The sequence below is a fragment of the Triturus cristatus genome, chromosome 3_2 (genome assembly GCF_964204655.1).
Source record: "Triturus cristatus chromosome 3_2, aTriCri1.1, whole genome shotgun sequence".
Classification (NCBI taxonomy): Eukaryota; Metazoa; Chordata; class Amphibia; order Caudata; family Salamandridae; genus Triturus; species Triturus cristatus.
Window position 1 is genome coordinate 1,052,205,468 of NC_140584.1, and position 14,166 is coordinate 1,052,219,633.

The 14,166-nt window shown below is 40.9% G+C and overlaps 1 protein-coding gene across 3 annotated transcripts in view; it reads left to right on the forward strand.

Annotated features, from left to right (window-relative positions):
* Positions 1–14,166, forward strand: part of LOC146859096 (eosinophil peroxidase-like) — a 306,952-nt gene that overhangs the window by 204,343 nt on the left and 88,443 nt on the right. For all 3 annotated transcript variants that reach the window (XM_085649750.1, XM_085649749.1, XM_085649751.1), the window contains one exon: positions 4,021–4,336. In XM_085649750.1, the coding sequence (XP_085505876.1) occupies positions 4,021–4,336 (316 nt within the window). The remainder of the gene's footprint in view (positions 1–4,020; positions 4,337–14,166) is intronic.

The following is a 14,166-nucleotide window of genomic DNA, read 5'->3' on the forward strand; positions in this document are numbered from 1 at the left end:
TTGTAAAGTTTATGGCATCCTTGGATCTGTGCACTAATTTTAAAAAATCCTTTTTAATGTCGTGTGGGTCTAAGAAATATTCCAACCTTACAATAGCAGTAAATTCTAACCAATTATTGAGTACCTGCACCTTTCCATATCTTGGTCTGACTTTTGCATCAAATGGTCTATGGAATGATCACATAGCGAATTGTAAACGAAAGTTTATTAACTCTATCAACACCATACTTAGGTTACCAAAGCCAAAGAATATAGAGGTTGTATCATCCATTATTAAGATGTATAGACTGCAATGCATACCAACAGTAACATATGGGGCGGAGGTATGGGGGAATACAGTCAGTGTACCCATACAACGTGAAGAGAACAGATTCTGCCGTAAGATTCTAGGAGCACCTTTCTCTTCCTCTACATATGCTGTTCACAGTGAACTCAATTTATCTTATGTGGAGGACTTCATCAAAGCTCGTCCTATTTTATTTTGGTTAAGAATCTGGAAGAATCCGGCTGCTCAGCTGACTAGGGAAATAATCACTGACTGCCTAAAATGTGACAAAGGGATGGAAATACCATGGTTAGCAGGGGTCTGCAAAAGCCTACGTAGCTTAAATATGGAACATCTTTTTTTAACTCCACTTGAAATCAATTCTGTCAATATTAAAAAAGTGGAAAAAACTTTGTATGATTCCTATAAAATAGCACGAGCATCAACTGAGTGTAATAAAACCTCAGTTGCCAGATACATGCTGATGGATGCACCCCCTGCTATGCCTATATACCTCCTTAAACCAATTGGTTGCTGGGAAAGGGGCCTGTTCTTTAGGTTAAGGACAGACACCATGAAATATTTGCTGTCATTCCCTATCGGTTTTATACATAACCTTAACTTATTACCGTGTCCATGTAATAATACTCAAGGGCAGTCAATGCTTCATTTCCTGTTCTTTTGTAGTTACTACTCAGCTCCTACGAAAAAATTCCTGATCCCATATTTTAAGTCTCGCAATATTATGGATTATAAAGTAGCCTATGAAAAGGTACTAGCTATTACTGATGATGAACTATGTTTAAGAGTTGGATCATTTCTGAAAACAGTGATGCGTATACGTAACTCGATGCACCCTGATTAATGGACCCTTTTAAAATCTGTGTATATTTTGGCTTTTTTAGCATTTTTGTGTATTATTTATTTTTTACTGCACTTTTATGGATATGTTGTTTTATCCGAATAAAGTTCATATTGATTGATTGATTGATACATCAGTAACAGCAGGTTAGTTGGTTCACGAAGGCCATAAATAGCTTTTTTAGCCCCATTATGGTTCCTGTCAAGTAGCCACCATCCACTAAGGAGAAAAAGTTCCTTCAACATCCCTGCATTTGGTGAGCCTTACACCTGATTCTACTTCCAACAAACGAATCCTACAGCAGCTGGTCCGCCAAACCAGTGCAGGGAGTAGCACAACTCTTCCCCAAAAACGTTCAAAAAACCACCAGATAATTGATAACTTTATTGAGTCATTAAACTTACGTTTCAATTGAGTACTTTTTGGAGCTTTCAACACCTTAATGTCTACACACATTTATTGAAGTATATGTTATTTGTAAAGCAACACATCATGGAAGAACCAGCTATTTCTCAAAAATAGTTTTCAATTTATAGAGGGTCAGGAACTTGCACCTGATTCTCTCTCCGAATGGCTAAAATGATGTCACACAGTTTCTCAGGCTTTCTCAGAACCAGCTCTTAAATTCAGTAACACTACTTGAAGAGTTCTGGATCTCCTCCACTCTGATGGTGTTCCGAGAATATGCAAAAATTCTCCTCCTTAAAACATCTTTGAAATTATAACATACCGAGGGGCAGATGTACAACTGGTTTTTGTGGTCACAAACGGGAATTTGGCCTGTTTGCGACTGCAAAATAGGTCAGCCCTATGTACAACCTATATATTGTGAGTCACTAACCTATTAGCGACTCACAAAATATGGTTTGCGACTCGCTATTAGGAAGGGGCGTGCCAAGGGCGTCCCTTCCTAATAGTGGGTCTCACACCAATGTATGATTGTTTTGCGACCGCATTTGCGGTCGCAAAACACTTGCAGCTTACCACCCGTTTAAAAAGGGTGGTAAGCCACTCACAAATGGGACGGGGTCCCCAGGGGACCACTTCTCCTTTGTGAATGGGTGCGAAAATATTTTTTAAGGGACTACCGCCTGATCTTAAAATACGAAAATGAAAAGTTTCATTTTTCTTTTTTAAATGCATCCTGTTTTCCTTTAAGGGAAACAGGCTGCAGTAAAAAAACAACTGCTTTATTTAAAAAGCAGTCACATACATGGTGGTCTGCTGACCCCAACAGGCCACCATCCCTGTGAGTGCTAGCCATTCGCAATGGGGTCGCAGATTGCACTTGCCTCATGAATATTGATGAGGCATGCAATTTGCGACCCCAGTGGGAATTTCAAACTGTGTCTGAGACACTGTTGTACATTGAAATTTGCGAGTCACAAACTGCGAGTCGCAATTTGATGCAATTTGTGATGCAAAAGGCAAGCATCGTACATCTGGCCCTTGGGTTCTAATGGATTGGTAATAAATGATCTGGCTGCATAATCTTCACTGTTTTTTTATTAACCCAATTGGTACATTGTTCTTTACAGCACACTGGTATCATTGCTGGAGACTGCTTAAATTTACAAAGTATGTGAAGTAAATACACATTGTTTATTAGAGATTCCAGAATTCATTCTGAAATAAGAAAATGAAGGTATCCAGCCTTCAAACCACGACCTTGCATGATACGTCAGGAGTGCCCAACCTATAATCTGAGGGTGTGATTGTTGGCAGATATTCAGAAAAATGCATACATTTACACATAGAGACAGTAAACAGAACTAATTTACAATACTTAATAGCCATCCTGAAAATGTGCACGGATCGAGCCATTCTGGATTTATTTCGGACAGTCCAACTATAGTTTATCTATCAGATACTTCCATCTTGTAAATATAAGGGCCATCTGACCGTTTTTTCCAATATGCAACCACAGTATCACCACTATGTCTTTACCAGTAACTTTCCAATGGTGCTTCATTAAGGAACCTTGAGATTTTACTTTCCAATTGTCTATCAAAGACCTTCCAGACGTTCAATGCCAATAACCAATCAATACAACCTCCACTGTATTGCCACCTGTTACCAACCTATGAAAATTCTCAGACCAAAATCTAAACCACAGAATCTCTGCATCTCCTATTTAACAAAACAACATTTTAATGTAGCCTAGGATGCTAATAAAGAACTGTTTAAAGAATAAATACGTAAATAAATAAATTCCATCTAGGATGTGAAGGTCTTCTCATTCATTACCCTAGCCATAGAACTACCTCTGAGCTTTCAGAGCTCTGCTTTTAATGCTACTTACAAATCTCCCCATACGAGTTGTACCTCAACTTTCTCTCACTGATGTTCCTATATCTCCAGAAGCCTAATCAAAGAACACCAGCCTACTGTATCTCTTCCTCTTAAAATTCATCCATGGATGTTTATGATCACAACATTCAAAGCTGTATCCAGAACCCATTCAAGATCTCTAACTCTTCTTTCCCATGGAGGCATGGTTAAATATTCACCTGGATTAATACATACTAAGAACCATCAACCCGCACCTACATATAAAAAGTATCCTCTGAGGTTCAGAGTCTTCTTCTTCAATCCACACAACCCACAAAATACCTCTACCTTGTAAGACGTTTCTATATCTCCAATGCCCATAACCACATCCCTAAACCAATTGCCCTATCTCTACCTCCAGCAACTCATCTGGTAAACTCTATCCTAGATAGACTATTCAAGTACATACCAAATCTCTGCTTTCTTCAAATGGGCATTTATACTCGGATTGGAATTCACTTTGTGCATTTACCCTAATATGTCATATCATCCTATAATAAATTCCAATGATGTTATATATTAGAATAACATATAATCTTCTTCTGTCATGCTTTTAATCCAGATTCCACCCAATGATACAAGGATTTCAAGCAGAAGTGATTGCATTCCATTTTTCCGCTCAGCTCCAGCATGCAATGAAGGATCAATTGTTCGTGAACAGATTAACATTCCAACATCATTTATTGATGGTAGCCAAGTGTACGGAAGTGACATGCCAACGGCTACCAGACTTAGGAATATGACAAATGAATTTGGGCTGTTGGCTATTAACCAGAGATTTACTGATTACGGACGAGAGTATCTTCCATTCAACACTATGGGAGAAGACACCTGCGTCCTAACCAACAGATCTTCAGGCATTCCATGTTTCTTGAGTGGTGAGGAGCATAATTTCTGCTTACAGTGGATTTGTAGACCCTATTTATATTCATGATTTCTGAAAACTCTGAAGTGTATCTTTATGTGGCTTGAAAATATTCTACTAAATTTCAGAGTGCAACATAGCACATGATTACCTGTTCTGCAAAGTGAACTTTGTGTTTCTTTGTTACTATTGTGCACCAGAAATGCAAGGTCTCTTTACAAACCGTTATCCCCATTACTCAGAGACATAAACCTTTGTGCCAGTCGCCATCAGCTTACCTTACCATGGGGCCTTCCTGGGGTGATCAATGTATAATCAGTCCTGGATCTCCTTGGTTCTCTCACTCCAGGTTATTTGTCTTTATTTCTTTACTATTTTTAAGATTGTACAAAATTTCAACTGATGTTAGAGTGAGAGAAAAAGAGAAAAGGCTTAAATGTGAAATGAGGAGAAAGAACCAAGAGTGTTGTGTGAGACTGCAAAAAAAATAACTAGCTCCGGGTAACAGCATTGTTACAGATAAGTTTAATAGCGCATCGAAAAGTCAAAGCCTTCACTCCCCGTGCTATGGAAGATACATGGATGGAGCTAACTCGGAAATGGCACCTAAAAAGGCCACCGGAATCGAGTAGCTGATAGCGTTCTGGTGTCTAGTAGAGAACGCGCTGGAATTCCAGGTGAGGCTCGCGCTGCTTGTGAACCGCGCACTTCACCGAGAATTCCAGGGAGTCAGGAGCGTACTTCAGAGTGCGATAGCAAAAGTCATAGTGTTTTTTTTTTTGAGAGAATATCATTATCAGGGCAGAGAAAGGCATTCGGGAGCCTGCTGGTTACGAGTTCGCGAACCCGAGTTCAAAGAAGTTAGCGGTTGTGAGGAGAGCGGCAGGTCTCTGTGTTGTGAGGCATTAGTACCGTGTGGAGAGAGAGAGACGAAGCAGTGTCGCACCGAAGCATCTGAAAAAGAAGAAGAAAACGAAGCTAAGTTATCAAAAGCGTAATTTACAATCTGTGAATAGAAATACATTTGCTGATAACAAATAAGTAAACGAACTTACTGTGGAGAAAACGGCATTTCTGTAACCCAGCTGGGTTACAGAAATCAAGTGCTAAATCGGCAAGACCTGTAACAATGAAGTGGTTGTTAGAATTACAGGTTAGAGCAACATAAGCAAGGTGTAAATAGTTAAAACAAGAGAACAATACTTACCTGAGAGATAAAAGACATCAGTTGGTAGCTGGGAAAACCGAGAGCAATAAGATAAAACCTAAAAGGAAGAGAAGAGAAAATACATTATAAACAGATGATTAATTACCAATAGGAAAATACCTTAAACACAGTAAGTAGAATTCTAATTGAATACAATAATACAGAGTCAAGGGGAGAGTAGAGGTCCTTAACAAATAAATGTAAATATATTGCAGGTGTGCTAAAAGGAAAGAAACTGCAAATAGAGGCTGGCAGCAAGGAAGATTAAAATAGAAGAGAATAACGGAAAATAGAGAAGTAAGTAAACATACACAGGGAGAAGCACGAAGAGGATAAGCCTTAGGTTGAAGTTGTCTTTCTATTGCAGATAAAGAATTCAGTTAAGGAATAAAAGAGCACACACAGAAAAGACTACACAGAAATAGAAGAGGAGCTGTGTTCTGGGATTAGCAGGGTAAGGAAGCGAGATAACAGGGTTTAAAGAATTAAGACAGGCTTAAGGACAAAAGGTTTTATGATAACATTAACTCTTGTCTACAGGTTTACCTCACCAACAACAGAAGTCTGCAGGGTGGACTACTGAAGAAACCAGCCAGAACAGTCTCTTCTCTCTTTTGTTATTTTATCCACTTTTCCCCCTTCCCCCATGAAATCCTCTCTAGAGACTTGTTACAATAAGCTCTAGGTTGCTGTCGGGGTGGATTCGGGAGCAAGCATCTCTGTTCCTGTGTAGTAGCGTACAGTAACTTAAATCTGACAGAGTGAAGTGCCCAAGTTGCATTTTACACCCGAACAGAGATGGCTGAGGGAATAGACTTACAAGGGTTAGGAACCATATTAGATACCATACAAAAAGAGTTAAGTGCAGTCCGAGAGGAAAACCAGAGCCTTAGAGTAGAAGTAGTAAACTCTAGGAAAGAGACCGCAGAAATGGTGCAAAGGTTTAGACAACCTTTTGGTTCTGGGTCGGACGCTCAAGCCTCATTACCAGAAGGGACTAATAGGATGACTACTCAGGTGATTCACTCCCTCTCACCCGTCATTCCATTAGCGGCACCAGAGCATTTTAGTGGGGATCCGCAGAAGGCTTAAATATTCATTACGCAGTGTTCGTTACATTTCATGTGCCGCCCTTCCATTTTTCCAGCTCAATCTCGAGTAGCCTTCGTGTTGTCATACTTAAGTGGGGATGCAGCGTCCTGGTGTTTGCCTCTGATTTCGAAGGACGATCCCATATTGCGGAATTATGAGAACTTCAAACAAGAGTTTCTTCGAATATTTGACAGAAGGCGGATGAGCTACTTGACCTGAAACAGGGGAATCGCGATGTGGTCTCTTATTTGGCTCAATTCAATAAACTAGTGGTGGAAACCAACTGGCCTGAGAGTAAGAGAGCGGCAGTGTTTTATCGTGGTTTAAAGGATGAGTTAAAAGATGCATTGGCTGGAATACCCAATAGACCCACAGAAATCTCAGCGTTGGTAGACTTGGTGTTGGAAAGCGATTTCCGTCAAGGGGAAAGAAAAGGTGAAAAAAGAAAAGAATTCAAGTCGGTGGTTCCAAGATTTGATCGAGTCAGGTCGGAAGGAGGACGAAGTTATGAAGGTAAGCAGAGCATAGAACCTATGCAGATTGGTACAATACGGTGTCCTCTTTCCAAAGAAGAGAAGGAAAAAAGAAGAGCCAGCAATCTTTGTATGTACTGTGGATTGGGAGGCCATTTTGTGCGTGCTTGTCCAAAGAAACCCAAGGGATGTTTCAAGCCGAAGGAAAACTAAAGGCACCATCTGTTGGAGGAGTTGAATAGATGGATGCGATTTTAGATCAGACTCCAAAAGAACATAGAGTGGCCAATACTCTACAGTCTGTAGCGCCACATCTAATTTTATCGATGGAAATCAGATTCCGACAGGTGACGCTGATTGGAGTCTCAGTGATGATCGACTCGGGAGCCACCGGAAATTTTTGTGACTTAAGGTTTGCAAGCAAGGTGGGAATCGAGGCCATCAAAAAGTCAAAAAGTGAGCCCGTTAGAGCTGTGGATGGAACCAATCTGTCCTCAGGTCCAATAGTCAGCCACACGGAACTAATACATCTGATCTCGAATGACGGACATGAGGAGAAGATCCAGTTTAACTTGATCGATGCCCCCCAATTCCAATTGATCCTTGGACTTCCCTGGCTTACTGAACATAACCCAACAATCAACTGGAGTACCAGAGCCATTAAGATGGAATCAGATTATTGTTTAGGAAATTGTTTTGGAGGTCAGCAAATGGAGCAAGAGGTTAATCCTGCACATTCATTGTGTCAGACTGGGGAATCAATTTGTGTAATCCATGTACAAGACATACCAGAGGAATATCAAGATTTTGAAGATGTATTCAACAAAGTGGAAGCTGAACAATTACCACCACACAGACCTTATGATTGTAAAATAGAGATTGAACCAGGTTCAAATCTACCCTGTAGTTGTGTGTATGCCCTTACGGAAAAAGAACATCGTCACCTAAGGCAATATTTGGATAAGTATCTAGCAAACGGCTTCATTCGTCCCTCGCAGTCCCCAGTCTCCTCGCCCCTATTTTTTGTGCCGAAGAAAGAAGGGGATTTGAGGACTTGCATCGACTACAGAGCCATCAATAAGATTACAAAGAAAAAACGTTATCCATTGCCATTGATATCTGTTTTGTTAGATCAAGTGAAAGGAGCAACAATTTACACGAAGTTGGATTTGAGAGCAGCGTATCATCTGGTAAGAATGATGGAGGGCGATGAGTGGAAGACAGCTTTCAGAACGAGATTCGGCCTATTTGAATATCAGGTTATGCCCTATGGGCTATGTAACGCTCCAGCAGCCTTCCAACACTTCATTAACGATGTATTGAAGGAATTCATCGACCAGTGTGCGATAGTGTACATTGATGACATCCTTATCTACTCTGAGGACAAGGAAAAACATCAGGATCAGGTTAGAGGGGTTTTTACAGAAGTTGAGAGAGAGAAAACAGTTTGTAAAACTAGAGAAGTGTGCTTTCAGTGTCTCTCAGGTTGAATTTTTGGGTTTTGTAATTTTACCAACAGGCATTCTTATGGACCGTAAAAAGATCGAAGCAGTAATAAACTGGAAGTCCCCCGAGAGCGTCAAAGAAGTACAAAGCTTTATTGGCTTTGCCAATTTTTACCGGAGATTCATTAGTGAATTTTCACATAAGATTTTACCACTCACCCGTTTATTAAAGAAAGGGCTCAAATTTGAATGGACAACTGAAGCTGAAGAAGCTTTCCGATCTCTAAAAGAAAGTTTTACGTCAGCCCCAATTCTGCAGCATGCAGATCCGACTGAACCTTTTTATGCGGAGACTGATGCCTCAGACCAGGCCGTGGGAGGAGTTTTGTCTCAACGAAGTAAGCTAACGGGGCAGTCGCATCCAGTCGCCTATAGGTCAAGAAAATTAACCCCGGCGGAAATAAACTATACAATCACAGAGAAGGAGCTATTGGCCATAAAAGACGCATTCAAGGACTGGAGGCATCATTAAATGGGGGCACAGCATCAAGTTACAGTATACACCGACCACAGAAATTTAAAATTTCTGAAGACGGCCAGAACCCTAACACCAAGACAATTGCGATGGTCGCTGTACTTTGCTGAATATGATTTCGTCATCACTTATCGGCCAGGAGCCCAGAACGGGAAAGCAGATGCTTTGTCCAGGATTGACACGGAAAATCAAAAGACACCCCTAGGAAATCAATCCATAATCCCAAGTGAAAAAATTGTTGGAGCAATTACTTCAATTGATCTAGAACATGGCATCACAGACGCAATGGATGAAAAGACCTTGGAAGAGTGGGTGAAGAAGGAAGGAAGGGAAGTCCGTAATCAGTTGCCCTACTACCAAGGAGCCCTGTATATTCCCACTAAAGAGTTGCAGCAACAGATCATCAAGGAATGCCATGATGCGAAGTTGGCAGGACATAAGGGGGAGGCAAAGACCAGAGAACTGATCCAGCGACACTATTGGTGGCCTGAAATGTCGAAGAGCATAGAGCAGTATGTCAAGACTTGCGAGATTTGCGCTCAGGGAAAATCCGAAAGGCAGGCCCCAAAAGGTTTACTTATGCCTTTACCCACTCCACCTTATCCTTGGCACACCATTACATTAGACCTCATTACTGACTTACCCCTTAGTCAGGGCTTCAATACCATCTTAGTAGTGGTAGATTCCCTTTCTAAAATGGCTCATTTCACAGCTCTGAAGGGAGCGCCAACGGCTAAGCAGTTGGCGACTCATTTTAGTGCTCAAATAGTGAAAATACATGGGATCCCTAAAAAAGTAATCACTGATAGAGATCCACAGTTTATTTCCCACTTTTGAAAATATTCATGGAAGGTTTGGGTACAGAAGTCCGTTTTTCCACCAGTTATCACCCAGAAACTGACGGTCAAACCGAAAGGGGGAATCAAGAACTTGAACAGTATTTAAGATTGTTTCTTTTGAAACAAGAAGGAAATTGGTCGGACTATTTATGGGCTGCAGAGTTTGCCCATAATAATGCAAAAAAAATTTCCACCGGGTTTTCCCCCTTCTTTATGAATTATGGAAGACATCCAAACTCAACCCTCAGGCAAACAGAAATCTCAGTTCCTACGGTGGAGGAGATCGTAACATAGTTAGAACAGGTGTATAAGACTGCAATTGAAAATCTTAAACTAGCTAAAGAAAAGTATAAGACTTATGCCGACGGAAAGAGACGAGTAGGCCCTCCATTGGAAATAGGAGATAAGGTTTGGTTAAGTACCAAGAATTTGAGACTAAAAGGAAATCGGAAGTTCCAACCGAGATTTATTGGTCCATATCTGGTAGAGGAGAAAATAAACCCGGTGGCTTATCGAATTCAATTACCACCAAAGTTGAAAATACACCCAGTTTTCCACATAGCTCTGTTAAAGAAAGCTCCAGAAAACTTATGAAAAGACCTGCCACCAAAGCCTCTTCAATTAGAGACTGGTACAGAATTTGAAGTCAAAGAAATTCTAGACTCCAAAATGCAAAAAGGCGAGCTATACTATTTGGTGGACTGGAAGGGTTATGGGCCTGAGGAAAGATCTTGGGAACGAGATGAAGATGTCCATGCTCCAAGATTAGTTAAGGCCTTTCACCGACGATTTCCAACTAAACCCCAGAGGAGAGAACCTACCTTGTTGGAGGGTACTGTCAGAACTCCAAAGTTACAGATAAGTTTAATAGCGCATCGAAAGGTCAAAGCCTTCACTCCCCGTGCTATGGAAGATACATGGATGGAGCTAACTCGGAAATGGCACCTACAAAGGCCACCGGAATCGAGTAGCTGTTAGCGTTCTAGTGTCTAGTAGAGAACGCGCTGGAATTCCAGGTGAGGCTCTCGCGCTGCTTGTGAACTGCGCACTTCACCGAGAATTCCAGGGAGTCAGGAGCGTACTTCAGAGTGCGATAGCAAAAGTCATAGTGTTTGGTTTTTTTGAGAGAATATCATTATCAGGGCAGAGAAAGGCATTCGGGAGCCTGCTGGTTACGAGTTCGCGAACCCGAGTTCAAAGAAGTTAGCGGTTGTGAGGAGAGCGGCAGGTCTCCGTGTTGTGAGGCATTAGTACCGTGTGGAGAGAGAGAGACGAAGCAGCGTCACACCGAAGCATCTGAAAAAGAAGAAGAAAACAAAGCTAAGTTATCAAAAGCGTAATTTACAATCTGTGAATAGAAATACATTTGCTGATAACAAATAAGTAAACAAACTTACTGTGGAGAAAACGGCATTTCTGTAACCCAGCACAGAAATCAAGTGCTAAATCGGCAAGACCTGTAACAATGAAGTGGTTGTTAGAATTACAGGTTAGAGCAACATAAGCAAGGTGTAAATAGTTAAAACAAGAGAACAATACTTACCAGAGAGATAAAAGACATCAGTTGGTAGCTGGGAAAACCGAGAGCAATAAGATAAAACGTAAAAGGAAGAGAAGAGAAAATACATTATAAACAGATGATTAATTACCAATAGGAAAAGACCTTAAACACAGTAAGTAGAATTCTAATTGAATACAATAATACAGAGTCAAGGGGAGAGTAGAGGTCCTTAACAAATAAATGTAAATATATTGCAGGTGTGCTAAAAGGAAAGAAACTGCAAATAGAGGCTGACAGCAAGGAAGATTAAAATAGAAGAGAATAACGGAAAATAGAGAAGTAAGTAAACATACACAGGGAGAAGCATGAAGAGGATAAGCTTTAGGTTGAAGTTGTCTTTCTATTGCAGATAAAGAATTCAGTTAAGGAATAAAAGAGCACACACAGAAAAGACTACATAGAAATTGAAGAGGAGCTGTGTTCTGGGATTAGCAGGGTAAGGAAGCGAGATAACAGGGTTTAAAGAATTAAGACAGGCTTAAGGACAAAAGGTTTTATGATAACATTAACTCTTGTCTACAGGTTTACCTCATCAACAACAGAAGTCTGCAGGATGGACTACTGAAGAAACCAGCCAGAACAGTCTCTTCTCTCTTTTGTTATTTTATCCCCTTTTCCCCCTTCCCCTATGAAAGCCTCTCTAGAGACTTGTTACAATAAGCTCTAGGTTGCTGTTGGGGTGGATTCGGGAGCTAGCATCTCTGTTCCTGTGTAGTAGCGTACAGTAACTTAAATCTGACACATTGTTTCAGAAAATCTGTAACTAAGGTACCATGAACAATACTTTTGTGGCTGGCAATTCAAGAAGGAATCCTTTTTTTGCAATTTATTACCTAGAGATATGCGAACAAATGGATGAATGTTTACACACACATATCGCATATAAAAGAAAAAAGTAAAAAGGCATCTTTTGGTGCTGTCGTTTTAAGTGTGGAGACAACCATATTGTTGGCAATAGTAGAATTTCTTGTTGGCCAAAATCTGTAAAATTGGACACACAGAAATAGCTGGATCTTTCAGTTGGTGTTAACTGGGATGCCATGGAACCAGCACCTATAGTAATGATAACCTGATCAACCATTACACAAAATCAGTAAATCAGTAAAATCAGTGATGACCTGCAGTGTCAAAGTCAATCCGAAAAGTTAATGAGAGCAATTAATCGAACTGCCCGCCAAGAAGTCTGAGGCACTTAAACAAGACAGGTGGGGCCATCATGGAAAACTAAGGAACAGGTGATGTGCTGCAGAGCTCTTTGGCAACAAAAAGGATGTTCACTTTCACACGTTAGGCGATAGGAACTTGCTTTCCGACCCAAGTCATACTAGAGGGAGCACAGACATAAACCAGGCCCAGTGGGTCTGATGTGGCTTTAATCAGAGGGCGATTTAATAAGTAACAGTGAGTTGTGCAATGGCAAGCATATCCTATCTGTCAATACTGTCATGATACCTCTTTAGGAGCTAAATGAGCGCTCCCTTAATATACCTGTGATGCTCCTACGGTACGGGGAAGAGGTGTGGGGCAGCGGCCACGGCAGCTAACACTGGAACACGGGGGCGCACGGTTCGATCCCCTGCGGCAGGTTAGCCCAGCACCTTGTGACTCTGGACAATAGCTCGCTTAATCTTCCAGATGGCCCCCAGCACCGGGACACCTCTCCGAAGGTAGCAGTGTGCTTTACAAATGCTGGTATTTCATATTTCATTTCATTTCATCCAAACTCCGCGTCAGATTCAATTGCCAACTTTCTTGGTATATGAAATTGCGGTATTAGTTGAGGGAGATGAGTACCAACCTCAAATAATTACCACAATACTTGTCAAGGTGAACCCTTAAAATCACTAAACTAACCTGGGCTCAACCCCCCTGGTAGCTATGGCACAGAACAGACAGACTTAACTTAGAGGCAATGTATAAATTATTTATGCAGTATTCAAACAGCAATAAAGTCAAAACACAACACTAAATAAATCCCAAACCAATTTAGAAAAATAGTGTGAATTTGAATAAATAACAAATGACAACAAATTGACAAAAATCTAGTAAATAGAACCAGAGTCCTGAATTTTTAAATTCTGAATTTAATAGTAGCGCTAACAAATGTTACTTGTCAACCACAGTCATCTGGTTGCACATGACCAGGAAAAGGGTACGTTTAAAGGCGGACCATGATGGAGCACTGATGGGATAAAAGGATGAGTTTATACCAATCAGAAAGCTACCTTCATGCTTAGAAACTTTTATGGACCAAAATGTCTTCAGCAGGGCAAGGAAGCAGGCTGTGGACAAAGCCGTGCTCAACATCGACAGGGAGCCGAAGTATGTGGTTTTTGTAAAGTCTGTGATGAAGGAGGGAAACTACAGAGTGGGAAAAGTTCAGGCTTTGCATCCAAAGAAGCTCTCGACATCAATCAGATACAGGCGGCAGCTTGGTCCAGTGAATCTTTCTCCCTTTTGACATACAAACTTTTCTGCAGCTTGGATTTCCTCAGTAGGGCAAAGCTGGAGGCTGTGGATGAAAAGGATTGCACGTCGTCCAATGCCAGTCAGTGGCAGTCCGGCTGAATCAGATTTGCTGCTGCGGAGAAGAACATGTAAAAAGAACAATTGATGGACAAAATGCAGAACAATGTCATACATTCACACCAGTACAGAGATCTGGGCCTAAATCTATAGTTTTTTTGCTCA